Here is a 19,951-nt window from a genome sequence, read left to right on the forward strand (position 1 = left end):
GGCATAATTATCTATGAACTTACGGGAATAGTTCATCATGCCCAAGAATGATCTCAATTCCTTGTGTTGATCACTGCCTCCACCTTCTTCTTCTGTGGGTTGATTTCATCAGCAGTGATTTTGTGACCTAGGAAATTAACCTTGGCACGACACCATTGAGCCTTCTGCAAAGAAAGTTTCACACCAGCTTTTCTCAGTTGGGTTAATACATGCCTCAGTTCTGCAATGTGTTCCTCAAAAGTCATGCGTTTGATTAAGATGTCATCCACATAGGATAAGGTACCTCGTTCAGTGGCATCAGGCATTGCCTTATGCATGAACACAGCAAATTCATGGCCTGCATTTATGTACCCGAAGGGTAGTCGGGTCCAGGCATATTGTTGCTTTCCAAATGTGAAGGCCAGTTTGTACTGATCCCTTTCATCCACTTTAATCGTCCAATATATTTGTGCACAGTCAAGGGCGGTGAAAATTTGGGATCCTTGAATTTGTGCCAAACATTGGTCAATATATGGCACGGGCCACCCGGACATGTAAACACTTTGTTTAATTGCCTTAGGTCCCAGCAGAGACAAAATTGACCATTGGGTTTGAGGACTCCAAGTATAGGATGGTTGAACGAGCTATGTATCAGACGGATGATGCCCCTCCTCTCCAGGTTTTTGATGATTTCCGATAGTGACTCGTAAGCAGCCAGCGGAAGTCGGTATTATTTGACAAAGACAGGGGGTGCATCAAGATCCATCTGGATTCTTGCAACATGTAGGTCTGTTTCTCCACAGTCAAAAGAATCCTTGGCAAACATGTCCTGGAATTCTGTGAAGAGGTCCTTTAGCTGTTGACGCTCTGACTCATTGGAGCAGGGGCGTAGCTAGAAATGCATGGGCCCCATAGCAAAAAAAAATTATGGGCCCCCCCTAGCCCCCACATATCTATCGGGCCTCCCACCACCCCTTCCAGAGCTCCCACCCAAACACCCATCCTAGATCTCCCACCGCCATGAGCATAGAAAAGTCAGAGGAAAAACAAATAAGTATAAAAAAAAAATAGAACATGTCCTACTCTTGTCCGCAACTGCGGACAAAAGTAGGCATATTCTATGCAGTGTTGGCAATGTGCGGTCCGCAAATTAGGGATCGCACATTACTGATGTCAGTGTTTTGCGGATCCACGGGCCCGTGGATCCGCAAAACATTATGGACGTGTGAATGGGGCCTTACCATGCGTCTTCAGTTAGATGAGAGAGAAAAGTCTGAGTGCACTCAGACTTTTCTCTCTCATCTAACTTTTACAAGTCATTCCCATCAGACTCCCAGTCCAGACTAAGCTTGTGCCTGCCACAGTAGTGCCTCTGCCACCACCAGACCACCAGCCCTGAGCCCGCCCACAGTGGAACCATCTACTGCGAGTACAGCAACCTTCAATAAGGAGCAAAACATAGGGTAGTTTCACACTTGCGGCAGGACGGATCCGACAGGCTGTTCAGCCTGTTGGATCCGTCCTGCCGCTATTTCGCCTTGCCGCCACTCCATCCCCATTGACTATAATGGGAAAGGGGACGGAGCTCCGGTGCAGCGCAGCAGTGTGCGGTGAAAGCCTGGCGGCCGAAAAGTACTGCAAGTCCGACTTTTTCGTCCGGTGGCCTCTCACCGCGCAGTGCTGCGCCGGAGCTCCGCCCCCATCCCCATTATGGTCAATGGGGATGGAGCAGTGGTCTAGCAAAATAGCGGCAGGACGGATCCGACAGGCTGAACAGCCTGCCGGATCCGTCCTGCCGCAAGTGTAAAAGTACCCTTAGTCTGTCATATAAGGGGGGGGAACCCCAGAACTAGAGTGTGCCCCTACTTATCACTGCTGGCATCTACTTATCTACTTATCTACCTCCTTATCTACTGCTGGCATTGGTACTGCTCCTGACTCCTCCCCACTCCCCAGCCAGGCGCGAGCCGGCCTGGGCCACGGACGGACCGCCCACTAATTGTGCCCGGCGCCCGCCCTCGGCCCTCCCCTAGCCTGCCCTGCAGGCAGCTCACAATGGATTCCGGAACTTAGGATTCCATTCCAATTTCCTGTGCTGTGGCCGCTGGTGCCTGCCTCCGCCTCCGTCCCTCAGGTACGCCCCCCGTTCAGGCCCCCTCCACCGCCTACTGACTCCTTCTCTTCTCCCCAGCCAGGCCCGCGCCGCGGCCCGCCCGCGCCCCGCCCACTACACTAGTGTAGTGGGCGGGCGGTCCGCGGCTCGGGCCTGACTGCCTGTGTGTAGTGTGTGTCTAAATAAAAAAAAAAAAATCAACAGAAGGCAGCCCGGACGGGCCCCCAGTGGCGTAGGGCCCCATAGCCACTGCTATGGTTGCTATGGCGATCCCTACGCCACTGCATTGGAGCATGCATTAGCTATAGAGATTTGCTCTTTCACCCGCTCCTGAAATTCTGAAAAGATTTCAGGCTGACTTAACTAAATGACCCCCTTAATTTTCAATAAATTAATAAAGATTTCTAACATTCTGTTTTCAATTTCTCATTATGAGGTACTGAGGGCAGAATGATGGGGAAAAACTAGATTTTTTCTATTTAGCACAAGACCTCAACATAACAAAATATGAAAAAAGGGAAAGACCTTGAAGCCTTTCTGAATACGTTGTATATGTAAATTCACAAAATTATTTGTGCTTTTACCATATACTTTTTCCCCAGATTATATGTGCCTACTGATTTTAATATTTCCACTTTTACTATAACTGCTGGATAAACTGTGACACAAGATGTGGGCTCCACGTAGATCATCTTGCAACTCGGGTGCTTTATTTGCAAAAATTGGTGTCCCAGAAAATTTTAAAGGGGTTCTTCGGGACCTAAACAGTGATCGGTGGTGATCTGACATCCATGACCTCTTCTAGTCTGCACTGTGAAAGGGGCACAACACCCCTGCGAGGAAAGAGCATTACACCCTTAAAACATACAAAATAAAATAGGCCCACTGCTGGGTAGCTAGTTCACAAAAAAAACTAAGATTAACAAAATCCAAGAAATATGGTGAGGTTGGGGTAGACAAGCTCTCATTGCTGCTATTGCAGGGGCTTCTTTATTGCATAAACAAGTAACATCACTAAAATAAACTGTTCAACTGGTATTGAACCGTATTGAGAGAGGGTGTCCTGCACAGTTTGACTTTATCTAATGAATGCTGCCAGTGACAGACTTTGCAGGGACACACACCCAATTGATTACGCTCAGCTGAACTGGCAATTCATTCATACGCTTCTAGTAGGAATAATTGAGGAATGACACAAGATATGCCCCTTATGATGATGCTGGCTGTGCAGTGTAGTTTCTTTACAGGTATGGCCTTGCTGAAGTTTCAGGGAAATGAGCTTATACGTAATTCATAGAAGCAAATTTGCTGAATTGTCTTTATTCATAAGTTTCATTTGTCACTTCTTCAAACTAATTCATAAATCTGGTCTTTCCAGTCAATGAAATACAGCCATTTAGCAAGTTTTAATAGGCAAAGCCTTAACTCTAGGGTCAGCAGATCAGTCATCGGAGAGTCACATTTCTCTTTTATAAATAAACACCCCATCCTGCAACCGGATCTCCTCTGGTCGGAAACTGAACATGACAGTTTCACATCTGCATTCCAAAATCTCCTATGATTTTTCTGAAATTGATATTGCATTAACATTTAGCTTTGCCAGATGTCCACTTTTAAAGAATTTATGTGAAAATAGTTTGGAATTTTGTTAAATAAATTATACTGTATAAAAGGGGACCCCTGCTTGAACTATTCCTAATTGATGAAAAGGTACCTTGAAAAAAAGCAGCAGGTGCAAAAGTACCTCCATGCTGGTATCTATAGTTGTAATCTGCAAAGAAACCTGGCACACATAGTCGATATGCTATGTATTTTTCACCATGGAATTGATTGCAGAAAATCTACAAATTATGACAGCACCAGCAAAATAGACAATATTTTACAAAATATCATCCATACACTGTGGAACAAATCCTCTAAAGTTACCTGAATAAAAAACAAATAGTTTACACCAGTTAAATCCTTGCCACTCTAGAGTAGATGCACAGTGGTTGTTGCTGGTCTTTTTTTATTTTCTTTGATGACATGCCATATATGCAAGTGATCCCTGCAACCAATAACTGGCTCCAGCAGTCATGTCATACATGTTATACATGTTACAATTACTACTGAGACCAGAGATTGGCTGCAGAGTCATTTGGATGTATGGCACGTCATCACTGCAGAAAAAAAAAACAGGTGCGGATCAACAAAACATTGGCTCTGGACCTGCAGGGGATTTAGCAGTCTAATGGTGTTTGAGTTTCTATTTTATAACATTTCCTGCAGGTATACAGAAAGTATTTTGAAAAACTATACAACTTGTCTTTGTGCAATGACTAAGCATTATTTCCAGAAATTATAATAATCCTGTAAATCTGTTTCTTCAACATGATACCCACATAAACATGAGGAGGCAGACCCATACAAATCTAGCCATGGTTGGTTTGGACTGCATAAACATAGTGCTGTAAGTTACCAGTTCCTACCACTACCACCATAGCACTAATAACAGTAAAGCAGTAGCTTGTATAAAGCATAAAAATGACACAAAGCCTACCTGGGTAGCCATGGATGGTGAGCAATTCCTCTGGTTTGGAATCCATGGGAAACAGCTGTTGTGAATAGAAACTGTTTGTAGTGACAAAAATCAGGAGACAAATTTGTAGTTAATCAAACAGAAAGTAATCGTAGGCAGAGTTCATGCAAAAAGATAATCCAAGCAGAAGGTCACTGGCAAGGCAAGGCAACTGACAAATCAACCTAGTTGCTCAGGCAAAGAGCAGACAGTAAGGAGTCATTAAATAGCCATAGAGTTCAGTACTGCACTCGTTAACAACTGATTAGTTGCCGAATTGGGTAGTCAGTAGAAGGTCTGGAGTGAGTTTATTTAGAGCATCTGTCCTGGGTATTTTTTAGACTGTTTGGTTTGGCAGTCTGTATTAGTTTAAGTGGTCTGCGCTGGGTCTGTACTGAGAGGGTCTGGTTTGGGGATCTGTATTTAGGGGGACTGGTCAGGGGTTTGCATTGATTTAGGGTGATATGGTCTTGGAGCTTAGTTTAGAGATGGAGGTCTGTATTTTAGGGGGAATGTATTTATTCCTGGGTCTGTAGTTTTTCGGTGGGATTGAACTTGGGTATGAAATTATTACTGTTTCTATAGTGGCTAGGATAGCTGCAGAAGCCAGGGGCAAAAGATGTCAACAAAAAACTCAGCAGTCATCAAAAGAAGTCCTCATAGTAGTCTGGGCCAGATGAAGACAATAAGGAAAGAGAATATGGACAGTCAGAGAAGATGTCACCTGTGAGTCACTGGATTTATAGAAAATCTGTCACCTCTCTTGATACATCTGGCCTAATTGACAACAGGGTATTACCATTGCCTTGAAAAGAGGACATGTCTCTACACATTCTGATACTATCAGCAATGATTGGACACTGCATGTATGTAGAGACAGGGTAGCACCGAGGAATTTTGTCTAGGAGGGGTCCAAAAGGCAAAAAATGGGCGCACTGTGCCAATTCTTATGCCCGCCCATTTTTCAAAGCCTCCTTCATATTTAAAAATGCGGCGCGCGTAGCGTTCTGTGCTGATTCTTTTGCCTGGCCATTTCTAAAAGCCCTGTAGGAGTTGAAAAATGTGGCGTGCGTGCAACATTTTTAGCCCCGCCCATTGTTAAAAGCCCCTCCTACATATAATAGGCCACTCTCAACAAACACTGTACAGCTGAAATTCTATTGTTGAGGTCTGTCTCTACACATCATACGTAGAGGGGAGGGCCTGTCCTGGTTGCACTGCCTGCTTCACATTATACAATAAACAACAGCAGGCTACAGCCAGGAAGCTCCTCCGCTTTCCTCCCTCCCCAGATCCTGCTCAAGGTCTGTGGTTCCCCCCCACCATCTGCCACCCGCCCGTGGCCTCCTGCCCACCTTGGCCGTCCTCACCCAGCTCTGAATCCATCTTCTGCAAATGGCAGGGGGAGGAGCCGGAGCATCTCCTCTCCTACATAGTGCCACATACCTCTTACATCCAGTGATGTCACCTTTGTTGTAGACCTTCTCTTTCTTTATCTTCTCCATTCAGACCAGACCGCCATGATGATTTTTTAGCCATCTCCCGTCTGTGCAGAGATTGACAAACAGACATTAGTTTCCCACATTTCCATCATCTTCACATCTTCTGAACACCCTTTCATGCCACCCCCAATACTGTACTGCAGAAACAGTCCCCCTGGAAATACTACTACCACACAGATAGTGCCCCCTTCAACAATTATTGGCACACAGTGCTCTAAAAATAACTGCGCCCAGACACTAATAGTATAAATATAATGTCCCCCAAAAATAATTGTGCTAAGCTGATACTGTGCCAGGGTGCCCCCCCCCAAGTAACAGTCCTCCCAAAAATCCCACCAATAGAAATAATTCTCTGCCAGAGCACACTTAGTAGTAATAATGCCCCTATAGTGCTCATACTAGTAATCATGTTCCTCATAGCCCCCAGTAGTAGTAAAGCTCCCCATAATACCCCCTAGTAGTAATAATTCTCCTTATAATATGACAGTACATTAAATACCCCCGCTTAGTGCCCACAGTTGAGCTAATGTCCCCATAATGTATGCCAGTATAAAATACCCCTATATAGTGCCCCAGTAAATGCCCTCATAGTGCTCCTCTCCCCCTTGCCCATAGTGTCCCCCATAATATACCATTAAAAAAATGCCCCTTCTTAGTGCCCCCAGCAGATGCCCCTATAGTGCTCCTCTCCCCCATAATGTGCCAGTAAAAAAATGCCCCTTCTTAGTGCCACCAGATGCCCCAACAGTGCTTCACTCCCCCATAGTGCCCCCAAATAATGCCCCATAGTGCCGCTCTCCCCTATAGTGCCTCCTATAATGTGCCATTAAAAATGCCCCCTTAGTGCCACCAGATGCCATAGTGCCCCCCATAATGTGCCAATAAAAATAGGCTCCTTTAGAACACCCACTTCCCCATAGTGCCCCCATATAATGCCCCTATAGTGCCACCAGATGCCCCATAGTGCCGCTCTTCCTTATAGTGCCCCCCATAATGTGCCAATAAAAAAATCCCCTTTAGAGCCCCCAGATGCCCTCATAGTGCTCCTTTCACCCATGGTGCCCCCCCCCCCCCCATAATGTGCCAGTAAGAAATGCCCCCAGAGTGCCGGCTGTCGGTGCGCCACTGAGTGTAACTGATTCTAGGGGCCCACATTAGGGCTCCTGCACACAAACTTATTTTTATTCCATGTCCGTACCGTTCCCTTCACTTCAATGGGGCCGCAAAAAAAAATGACTCTGTGTGCATTCTGTGTCTGTATGTCCGCATGGCTGTTCTGCAAAATGATAGAACATGTCATATTATTGTCAGCATTACAGACAAGGATAGGACTGTTCTATTAGAAGCCGGCTGTTCTGTTCCGCATAATGTGGAATGCACACACCCGGTATCCATGTTTTGCGGATCCTCAATTTACGGACTGCAAAACAACCAACGGTCATGTTCATGAACCTTTACAGTGATAACAGAAATATCAAAGATGAAGTAAGATGGCGGACATTCACAGAAAAATGCACAAACATACATGTGGCAGAATTTACACATATATGAATATCCTGCACTTAAGTTAGTCAAAAACAAGACACATGCAGCGCACACCAATCACTCATTGGACACATGTGGCACACAAGGTACTTATACATGGCTCACATGCCACTGATGCATATGTCACATACTGCATATACACTACTGACACATAGATCATATATAGCACACACTAATAACACATAGGAAACAAGCAATCCACACACCAAGACATTTATGCCTAACCCTATTAAGTGTAGCACACTTAAAGGGGTTAAAGGAGCTGCCTCACTTCACAAATGGCATTTATCATGTAGAGAAAGTTAATACAAGGTACTTGCTAATGTATTGTGATTGTCCATATTGCCTCCTTTCGATCACATTATACACAGCACGTATCTGTGGTTATTACCACCATGTAATCCAGCAGCGGTGGTCGTGCTTACACACTATAGGTAAAGGTGTTGGCCTATGAGCACTTCCAGCATTTACCTATAGTGTGTAAGCACGGCCACCGCTGCTGTATTACACGGTGGTAAAAACCACGGATACGTGCTGTGTATAATGTGATGAAAAGGAGGCAATATGGACAATCACAATACATTAGTAAGTGCCTTGTATTGACTGCATGATAAATAGCATTTACTGAAGTGAGACAACCCCTTTAACCCCTTTAAGCATAAATGTCTGGCATGAAATTTACCAAATCTTAACCTCCACAGATTGTACATAATCTACAGTATATTTAAAAGGGTTGTCCTACCATAATGACCTATTGCCTATCTACAGGATAGGTGATAAATATCAGATTGCTGGGGTCTGACTGCTGGAACACCCACTGATCATGAAAAAAGGGGTCCTGAGACATTCAATTATATTACTACCAATCTATGTACACAAGGGTCTTAAGACCACGTTCCCTTGATCATGGGGGTCCCAGCAGTCAGACCCCCATCAATCAGACACTTATCACCTGTCGTGTCATAGATGTTGGACCTTTTCACATTCCCTATCTTTAAAGGTTTTCTTTGGGTGTAAAAAAAAAATTAATTTAAAATCTGGCAAAAAATGTGTCAAACTAAAATTGAAATGCTCGCCTGTTAAAGGGCCTGTGTCCACTTTTCTAGTTATCCTCTATCCACAGGATTGAGGATTACTTAGTGATCCGTGGGGGTCTGAACGCTGGAGCCCCCACTGATCCCGCTTCTTGACTGAGTGGCAGGTCGAGCATATGCCCTGCCTCTCCATCCATTCTCAATGGAGTCACTGGAGATGGCGGAGTACAACGCTGGCTAATTCCAGTGGTCCCAAAGAGAATAAATGGAGAAGCAGGGCATATGTGTGGCCTGCCACACCATCAAAAAGGGGGAACAGGATCCGTTCCTGGAATCAGTAAGGGGTCGCAGAATCGGACCCCACTAATCATATAGTTATGCCCTATGCTGTGGAGAGGATAACTTGAAAACCTGCACAACCTCTTTAAATCCTCCACCACTCCACCACCAGTATCTCTTTACATGGCAGCAGTGATGCCTGTAAATACGGAATATCATCACTACCGCTTTGTAAACCATTCGTGTCAATACTGGAGAATATGACGCACTGTGCAGAATTTTTCAGTCATAAGTCCAACCCCCTTTGCAGGTCACAACCTTTAACAAAGCCCAAGCAAAGGTGCTAGAGGAGCAATGTGAGCAAAGGGCACAAATGGAGGGTCATAACTGAAACAGAGGCATTAGGGTCACCTGAGAGAGGGTAATAGTGGGGATCCTGCAGCAGGGGTAACTGGAGAAGAGGCAGTATTAGCAGTGCATTTAGAGTGGAGGCATCTGGAGCTGGGGCACTAATGGGGGTGCACCTAAAGCAGAGTCTTTAGGGTCGCCTGAGGCAGGTAATAGTGGTGATCCTGGAGCAGAGGTATTAGGGGGGCAACTGGAAAAGATGCAATATTAGGGGTGCATTTAGAGTGGGGGCATTGGGGGGCATCTGGAGCTAGGGCACTTATGAGGGTGAACCTAAGGCAGCGGCATAGGGGGGACTTAGGGCAGAGTCCCCCCAATTCCACTCTGAACTCTTCAGAGAGCAGCACACATTCATAGATCTGGGTCTGCTATAAACAAAACCCTATTTCCCCATTGCAGTCTCCTAGAGCTCACTACTGTCACACAGCTGAGAAATCAGCCCAGCACACAGAGGAGTCCTTCTCTCCAGCAGCCAGTTTTCTGACAGCAGGGAGGGCAGGAGGATGTCCAGACATTTTCTCTCCTCCTTCACTGCCAGCAGCCAGTAAGATTAGAAGATACTGCGGGGCCTCATGTGCAATTTACACCAGTAGGAGGCTGCATCGCTGTGCGATACTGCCACCTAGTGGCTACAATAATTATCTTTACTGAGAAGCAAGAGAAATAATTACTCCTCTGTCTTATCTCCGGGCGCAGGAAACTGGGGGCCTACCAAGGAATCCCCCGCCTCCCGGGTGGGCCAGTCCAAGCCTGCATAGAAATATGTGCAGCTTCTGTTGAGTTTAATGGAAACTGTACTCTTAGGCAATGAGTTTCCACTAGTGCTGGCTACAGGCAGACAGTTTTATAATACACTACTGGGAAATGAAATAAGAATTTCTGGAAAGCCTAATCATTATGCTGAGATTGACAAAGTATAAACTGCTAGTGGTACCTGATCAATGGTCACATAGAAGTTGGGTAAAGTATGCAAAACTATGTCTTTTCATTAAGATTCCTCCACAAATAAGAAAAAATAGTACCATAAATTAACCAGAAATTACACTGTGTGGTCCTTCCTAAATTTTTCAATGGGGCCCTATGATCTCTTTGTACGGCCCTGATCCAGTCTTTAAACACGCTGTGCTGTTCAGAATACTGAGTATGGAATGCAGAGCAGATGGATCTTTCAGATGGAGCTTCTTACTATTCTGTTTCAAAAATGCATTTAAAGAATGATAGTTTGAATGGGTCATCTTTTGTACAGTGTGTTTGAACCAGTTCTGATTAACTGGGCGTTGGCCCCTTGGGATGAGAACTGTGGAAAGCCAAGAGACTCAACAACAGACATGAATGATGATGAAAAGATCAGAGTGTTGAGGAATGGTAGCCAGTGAAGCCAATGAACCCTAGGCTTTAAGCTCAGATAGGAGGTTGTCAACAATTAAAATTGCTATGGATGAATGTATGCTGTCACCAATTAAAATAAGAAGACACAATTTGATATTGAATATTATAAAAAGTGATTTGTCATTGGGCAGTGATGAATACATCAGAATTTTTTTCTGATCATGATGACACAATGACATAGATCATCATTTCCGAGGTGAAGTTCCTCTTTTTATGGCTTAAAAAGAAGATGCCTCCAAGTGAAGATCACACTACACAGCTGCTCTGCCTGTAAGACTCAGGAAAAGGAGAACCTAGAAAGATGTCCACCTTGAGAGTACTGCTGAGCTTAGCTTTGCTGGTCATATGTGCCATGTGCGAAGCTTCCACTGGTAAGTGAGATTATGATGGACAATCGAGAGGTTTTATGAGACTTTGTGATGTAACCCAAGAGCAGATAGTAAATAGATCAATACTTACCATGATCCTATGAACAGTACTGAATTTATTCCATTTTCCATTTTATCCAATTTGGTCTTCTGCTTTTCGCAAGAGATTTTCTTCATTAGCAATGAGTTTGGATGTATAATTATTATGTTTAGTAGATGAGATCAGTATATGGATCATGATAAAGATTGCAGGCCACCTGATGTTATATTTGTTCTACAGATGAACCAAGGAAAATTGCTTAGATAAATTGCAGGTTTTTTATGTATTATTGTAGTGTGTAACACCGCATGAACCTCCAGTAACCACCAAATGTTTCTCTCTGTGCTCTTATTTGATTACACAGGCAAGTTTAGCACGTGCTGTACCCAGGTCTCGGCTGGTAAACCTAGCCCTGACACCATAATTGAAAACTTCATCATCCAACCAAAAGATCTTCCTTGTGTTCATGCTGTGATGTGAGTATTGATGAGAAAATGGACATACAGCAGACATAAGGCTTAATTACCGTACATTATTTATCATATAATTCCTTATTGTAACTTGTGTAATATCCTCAATACATTTACAAGTTATCACCTATCTACAGAATAGGTCATAGGTATCTGGTAGGTGGAGGTCTGACCGCTTGAATGGGGTCCCCTTGGGTGGATGGAGTAATGGTCACACATGTGAATGGTCCCTTCTTTCATTCTCTGAGATACTGCTGTAGACACCCAAGGACAGCACTCAGCTACTTATGGCAGTTCCACAGAAAAGAATGGAGCCACAACACGCATCTGTGACAGTCTCTTCATCTATTCTGGGGACTCAGGAACCCAGTTCTCATAATAGGTGGGGGTTCTGGTGGTCAGGCCACCACTGATCAGATACTTATCTCCTATCCTGTGGATAAGGTCTGTTTCACACAAGCGGATCCCGTGCGTGTCATCCGCAGCGTGAATGAGAGCCAAGCCCTGTCCCGGACAGCAGAGACAAGGAGCAGTAACATGATTGATAATGCTCTTTGCCTCTCTGTGATCTTTTTACTACAAAATCAATGTGAGATAAAGTTGTCATCGTGATTTTGTAGTAAAAAGGTCACAGAGAGGCACGAAGCATTATCAATCATGTTACTGCTCCTTGTCTCTGCTGTCCAGAGCGCGGCTTGGTTCTCATTCACACTGCGGATGACACGCACGGCATCCCCTCATGTGAAACAGCCCTAAGTGATAAATTTTGATGTTGGGACAAGCCCTTCCACTATATAATAATTTATCAAATAATTATACATTGTAGTGCATGTAATATTGGAATATGGATATTACATTTTACATAGAAATAGGCAATGTAAAAAGTGCAGTTGTTATGAGACAGTGGTATCTATGTGACCATCCAGATGAACCTATCAACTGAACAGGCTTCAATCAGTTTCCCAGTATGCATGTATCACACACTCCCAGACAATGCAGAACACAAAAAGTGCAGCTTCCCTGATTTTAGACAAATGTTGTTGTTTTTTTTTGTTTTTTTTATTAAGTGGAAGAAATTGCAATAAAATAGTAGCCCTCCGCCTCACCCTCCTTATCTGACTTTTATGAAAGTGTAAAAAATGCTTCATTAATATGGCTTTCATTCTGAAGACCAGTTTACTGTCATAAATACATTGATACATCTTCCCCCATACGGCTCTACGTTTATCCCATGCAAGTGAACATGGCAAGCAGTTGTAATTACACTGCACCGCCACTACAAGGAAGGCAGTGTGCAGTTAAAAACTGAAAAGGACACAGTGCTTGCAAGACTGCTGCAATCCCTTTAAGGTGTCGGACCCCCACCGATCTGATATTGATGACCTATCAATAGTATATCACTGAACAACCTCTTTAATTCTTTGTTTTCTCTACATTCACATATACTAAAAGATGATTGATAGATAGATAGATAGATAGATAGATAGATAGATAGATAGATAGATAGATAGATAGATAGATAGATAGATAGATAGATTGATAGCTAGATTAGATAATATTTTTAACCATATGTTTTCCATTCAGGTTCATCACCAATAAAGGGAAAATTATCTGCTCCACTCCCAGCGCACGCTGGGTTAAGCTGAAGGTTCAGGAAATCAGGTGAGTTGAAGTGCAAGTTATATGATATAAGTTTGAGTAAATAACTGTTTTATATATTTTTGAAGTCTAAAAACAAAGCTCCCAATAATCCCAATTACCTTTAATAGAACTTTTTTCCTCACATGTAAGAGGAACCTGTCATGCTGAACATGCTATCTGACCTGCAGATACCTTAGCATGTTATAAAGGGGGAGATGTTGATGAGATTGAGCTTTCCGTCCATATATAAAAATATAATGATTTTCTTTTAAGGAGACCATAACATTGTAGATGAACGTTGGCTAAACTCACTGATTTCTGCTGGCCAAGTTGGCCATCGAATGAGTGTAGATATTAGGGCTCAAGGAAATATCTGGCCAAAAATTGTCTAACATGTATGGCCATCTTTGGTGTACATAGTGAAACAGCAGGAATATCTTGCTACCAGGCGTATGATCATCTTTAGTCTACACAATCTGGGACAGTACGTTGAAAGCATAGGCAGCCATTTTGAAATTTATATAGTATTGCCTTTAATCATCCAATCCTGCATAAAAGTAACACAACACCTACCCTAACACCTACCATTTCCTCCCTTCTCACCTTCCTCTTCACCTACATATGGTGTTTTACTAGCAACCCAAGAGGCACATCTCTACATAAGGACATTACCATTGCTTAGGGTTATCGAGTAAAATTGAAGAATGTGTTTTGTTAATTTGCAACGTAATAAGAGCAACATTTTTTCTTTTAAGGAAAAAGAATGAAAAAGAAAATAATGATCTAAAAAATGAAGATTGAAGACGTGATCATCGGCAGAGAGTTACATATATCTGAGCTCCAGAGCACAAATTATTATTAGTAATTTATAGATATTTAATTTCAGGGCAGTCAATAATTTATTCCTGTAATATTTTTGCATTTTAGGAGTTAAAAACATTTTAGTATTTATTCAGATTTTGAAAGGTTGTTGTTTTTGTGGTTTATAAATCTGCATCCTTGAAGGGGTTGTCCAACTGTTTACAATTTTTGGTCTATCCTCAGGAAAGGCCGTCATTAACTGCTTGGTAGAAGTCTGACACCTGGCACCCCTGTTGATCAGGGTAGCAGTAGCTCCTGGCCAGAACTACAAAGCTTCTCCTGTTGTGCAGTAGAGAGACCTGGTTACTGCGGAGATGCTTCCATGGAAGTGGTTGAGAGTGGCACTGCAGTAACTAAATCCACTCGCTGCACAATGGAGGTGTAGTTCCAGCACCAGAGATACTGCAGTACAGTTGATCGGTGGGTTTGAGGGTGTTGGACCCCCAGCCATCAAATAGTGATGGCCTGTAAAGGGTTGGTCAACCCCATTAATGTCCACAAGTTCTTATATTTGTACCGAGCCTTCATTAATATGTAGGCACAGTACCACGTAGACATATTATAATATAGAATGTAATTGAATTTCTATTTCTGATGCATATCTATAAAACACAATCTTCTTCCTAGATAAAAGATATAACTTATCTTTATTTATTAAATATTTAATGAAATAACCTATAGATGGGGTTTCATGTTTTCACAAATGTTATTGTGCTGAATAATAGATTTCATAACCAATTTTAATGTACGTACAGCTTGGGCCAATTAAAGATTTAGCTGTCTTCATCTTTTTAGTTTATTTCGTCTGGATCATGGTTGACTGATATGCATAAATTATAGAATTGGGGGGGGGGGAGCAGGGCAGGATGTAGGTCATTGAATATTGATGGTGAAGAAACCAAACTAGAGTAGTTACTGATAGTGCTTAGCGTATCGAAGTCTAACGAACTTCGATCTGAATTTCAGGTAAAAATTGGTTCCCCGCAAAGCCCAATTTCCTCAATTTTCCATTAAATGGCGGTAAAAAAAAACAAAATACATACTCACCTTATCTATTTGTGCGCAAAGAGGCCATTGCGGCCATCTTGATTGAAGATACCGCTCAAAATCTCACTCGGGGTGATGTATGACATACGCTCTGGTTCTGGGGTCCTCCTGCCTGATGACAGTTAAGCTGCCCTTGATGCTGAACATTTTGAGATGAAAGGCAGGGTCCAGTTGTCATGACCCCAATACTTTATAGTGTAGTAGTAGGACAGGAAGCAATGAGGAGGCAGTAGCATGGCAGAACAGTTCTTTACTGAAGAATTCAATACAAATAAATCAGGACAGTTCTTATCTTGCAGTGGACTGGCAGTTAAAACACAGAGTGTGCTTTCACAAATATGACTGGTTTCACAGATGCACAGGTAGATAATAGGCTAAAAGGTAATCCTTTTAAAGAAAATTCTCTACACTTCACTAGCTAACATTAGCATACAGTTGTTTTCAAAATTATTCAACCCCCACTGAAATTGAGTGTTTTGGCCAGTTTGACATTGATTTTGATCATTTCAGTCATCTTCTTTACAATTAAATCAAAGAGGCACTTGTAAGTCAGACAAATATAACATAACATTTATAATGAAATAACCACAAATGTCTTTTCTGTGCTCACATCATTATCAGTTTTATTCAACCCCCCAAGTGACATTCAATCTTAGTACTTAGTACAACATCCTTTTCCAGTTATAACAGCTTTTAAACGTGAAGGTGTGATCTACCTTTTTTTGGTTTAAAATACACTGTACTTGCCACCATCAAAGGGATATATAACAGTTATTCAGTCTGTAAATTGGGTTGGTGTGACCTACCTATATTTTGGGCTGAAAAAACACTGTACTTGCCATCATCAAAGGGATATATAACAGTTTTTCCGGTATTGAGTTCCATCATATGTGCTCAATACCAGGAAAAACGCTTCAGTTTTGTCCCCACTCATTGTCAATGGGGAGAAAACTGAACTCAACAGAACGGAATGCTCCAAAATGCATTCCGTTCTGTTTAGTTGTGTTCCCATACCGGAGAGCAAACCGCAACATACTGCAGTTTGCTTTTCATCCTGGGATGCGGAGCAAGTCGGATCCGGCATTATCCCCAATGCAAGTCAATGGGGACGGATCCGTTTTCTCTCACACAATCTGCCACAATAGAAAATGGATCCGTCCCCCATTGACTTTCAATGGAGTTAATGATGGATCCGTCTTGGCAATGTTAAAGATATGTTAAAAATAATACAACCGGATCCGTTTATAATGGATGCAGATGGTTATATTATCAGTAACAGAAGCATTTTTGCTGGACCCTGCCGGATCCAGCAAAAATGCTAGTGTGAAAGTAGCCTTAATTGGGTTGGTGTGTCCGACTTTTTTGGGGGGTTTAAAAGACACTGTACTTGCCACCATTAGAGAGAATATATAATAGTCATTTAGCCAGGTTAATTGGGTTGGTGCGACATACCTTTGTTTTGGCTTAAAATACACTGTACTTGCCACCATCAAAGGGAATATATAATAGTTTTTCAGCCGGTTTATTTGGGTCGGTGTGACCTACCTATATTTTGGGTTTAAAATACACTGTTCTTGCCACCGTCAAAAGGAATATATAATAGTTATTCAGCCGGCAAATTAGGTTGGTGTGATCTACCCTTTTTTTTTGTTTAAGATACACTGTACTTTCCACAGTCAAAGGGAATATACTATAGCTATTCAGTCGGTTAATTGGGTCGGTATGACCTACCTTTATTTTGGTTTGAAAAAACACTGTACTTCCCATTGTCAAAGGGATATATTACAGTTATTCAGCTGGTTAATTGGCATACAGAGCTATAATAGGTATAATAGGTGCAGTGTGTACAGATATATGTGGTCAGTTATACATTATGGTCACTGTCATCACAGGTCCTGGCAGATGTACCTTTCAAACCTGGGAACTACACCATTTTTGGTGCAGTTCCTTTGCTAGATCCTGCAGGACCTGTGATGTTGAAGATGATGTCATCACAGGTCCTGACAGATGCACTGTTTTAAACTGGGAACTACAGTTGTTTTCAAAATTATTCAATCCCCACTGAAATTGAGTGTTTTGGCCAGTTTGACATTGATTTTGATCATTTCAGTCATCTTGTTTCCAATTAAATCAAAGAGGCACTTGTAAGTCAGACAAATATAACATAACATTTATAATGAAATAACCACAAATGTATTTTCTGTGCTCACATCATTATCAGTTTTATTCAACCCCCAAGTGACATTCAATCTTAGTACTTAGTACAACATCCTTTTCCAGTTATAACAGCTTTTAAACGTGAAGCATAGCTTGACACTAGTGTCTTGCAGCGATATACGGGTATCTTCGCCCATTCTTCATGGGCAAAAGCCTCCAGTTCAGTCACATTCTTAGGCTTGCGCGCTGCAACTGCTTTCTTTAAGTCCCACCAGAGGTTCTCAATCGGATTTAAGTCTGGTGACTGCGATGGCCACTTCAAAATGTTCCAGCCTTTAATCTGCAACCATGCTCTAGTGGACTTGGAGGTATGCTTGGGATCATTGTCCTTTTGAAAGGTCCAAAGTCTCCCAAGCCTCAGGTTTGTGACGGACTGCATCACATTTTCATCCAATATCTCCTGGTACTGAAGAGAATTCATGGTACCTTGCACACGCTGAAGCTTCCCTGTACCTGTAGAAGCAAAACAGCCCCAAAGCATGATTGACCCCACACCATGCTTCACAGTAGGCAATGTGTTCTTTTCTTCATAGGCCTTGTTCTTCCTCCTCCAAACATAGCGTTGATCCATGGGCCCAAACAGTTTTAATTTTGTTTCATCAGTCCACAGAACACTATCCCAAAACTTTTGTGGTTTGTCCACATGACTTTTGGCATACTGCAGTCGACTCTTCTTATTCTTTGGAGACAGCAAGGGGGTGCGCCTGGGAGTTCTGGCATGGAGGCCTTCATTACGCAGTGTGCGCCTTATTGTCTGAGCTGAAACTTCAGTACCCACATCTGACAAATCTTTTTTCAGTTCCTCAGCAGTCACACAGGGACTTTTCTCCACTTTGCGCTTCAGGTAGCCCACAGCAGTCGAAGTCAGCATCTTCTTTCTGCCACGACCAGGTAGCGTTTCAACAGTGCCCTTTGCCTTGAATTAGCGAATGATGCTTCCTATGGTGTCTCTTGGTATGTTTAACATCTTTGCAATCTTCTTATAGCCATTGCCCTTCCTGTGAAGAGAAATCACCTCTTCTCTTGTCTTCCTGGACCATTCTCTTGACTTCACCATGTTTGTAAACACACCAGTAAATGTCTAGAAGGAGCTGAGTATCACAATCCTTTTAAATCTGCCTAATTGGTGCTTATTATGCTTGATTGCTGCTCCTTGACATCCACAGGTGTTTTCAATACCTGATCGAAAACACTTGAATGAACCTCTGTTCTTAAGAGTGGTAGTCTTTAAGGGGTTGAATAATTGTGTCAATGAAGAAATCACAAAAAAAACATTTAATACTGTATTACAAAAACAATTGATGTCGTTTTAGTTGCATTTGGTTCTTTAAAAAGTCCCTGTAAGATTTCATTCTGAACACAATTACAAATGTACACTAAATTCCCTAAAACCCTTTACAGCATTGGGGGTTGAATAATTTTGAACACAACTGTATCTGGACATACGGATGTAGTAGAGTTAACACTCATGATTTATGAGACGTGTTATCTAAATGCGTTAAGCAAACACCTTCAATTGCTTTTCAATGGGTTTTGTCTCAAGATAACGCTATGAGTTAAGTAATTTGAGTTAAGAGCTTGAGTGCTAACCCTGCTACATCTGTAACTACTATGTAATGGCACAAAGGGGGAATAATTACTATGTGGGGGCATTAAGGGTACTGGGTGTGTATAGTCATGCTTTGGGCAGAGTTAGAGGCGTGACCTAGTATGAAAAGAATATATATACATATTGTAAACATATTCACAAGATGTTTTTTATTTGCACATATATGTTTATATTTGTATGTGTAGTTTGGGGGGGGAAGGTACATCCTTTGCACAGGGGCCCTTTGCTGCCTGTGTCCGCCCCCGGATGTGCATGCATGTACATACTAGATCAAGTGAGGATTATGTTCCCCTAGATTATATATTTTAATTAATTTCCCTAAATTTTTCAATGAAATACAAAGCAAGCAATAAACTATGTACAGTACATCAATTATTAGTTTTCACATCCAAACCTTTTATCTAATTTTTTGTTTTATCGTTAAGCTCGTTTTATACTAGTTTTATTAAAGCTATTCTTTTGGAACAGTGTTCTGTGATTACTTCGCTTTTTTAACATATGCTTTTCCAGCATTGGAGCCCTGCGGACAGGAGCTGCAGTTCCACTAGTGAAATCACCTCACACACTATCCACAGATTTGTGCCTTTTCCATCGCACAACAGTGAGCAAAATCCTACTGTCTACACCTTGCTTTATGTTTTACCCTCTACACTATAGAGCATTTCCTTTCTACAGGCAAATCCAAACAACATCTTATCTTCTTGAGATCCTTGACCTCGTCTTGCTTATGATAAGCAATTTATGCCTGACCAAAGCACGAGTCGCCAGTATTTAAAGCCGCAGTTTCCTTGTACAAGTTTTTCAAATTGAGAAAGACAGTTGGATGAAAAGTCTCCGAGTAAAAATACAAGTCCAGTTGCTTTGACTAATGTCACTCAGAGACTTACACTTG

General features: G+C 42.3%; 1 protein-coding gene and 1 long non-coding RNA gene across 2 annotated transcripts in view; both read left to right on the top strand.

Moving 5' to 3' along the window:
- The window catches only part of LOC120997527, a 1,081,373-nt gene that overhangs the window by 137,498 nt on the left and 923,924 nt on the right, over positions 1–19,951 (top strand). The gene's annotated exons all lie outside the window — the stretch shown is intronic.
- Positions 11,063–14,963, top strand: LOC120997525 (C-C motif chemokine 24-like). The gene is made up of 4 exons (XM_040427609.1): positions 11,063–11,177; positions 11,579–11,690; positions 13,269–13,346; positions 14,081–14,963. Exons 1-4 carry the CDS (start codon positions 11,108–11,110, stop codon positions 14,124–14,126), a joined length of 306 nt encoding a protein of 101 aa, XP_040283543.1. The 5' UTR covers positions 11,063–11,107; the 3' UTR covers positions 14,127–14,963.

This window comes from Bufo bufo, chromosome 4, assembly GCF_905171765.1.
Source record: "Bufo bufo chromosome 4, aBufBuf1.1, whole genome shotgun sequence".
Taxonomy (NCBI): domain Eukaryota; kingdom Metazoa; phylum Chordata; class Amphibia; order Anura; family Bufonidae; genus Bufo; species Bufo bufo.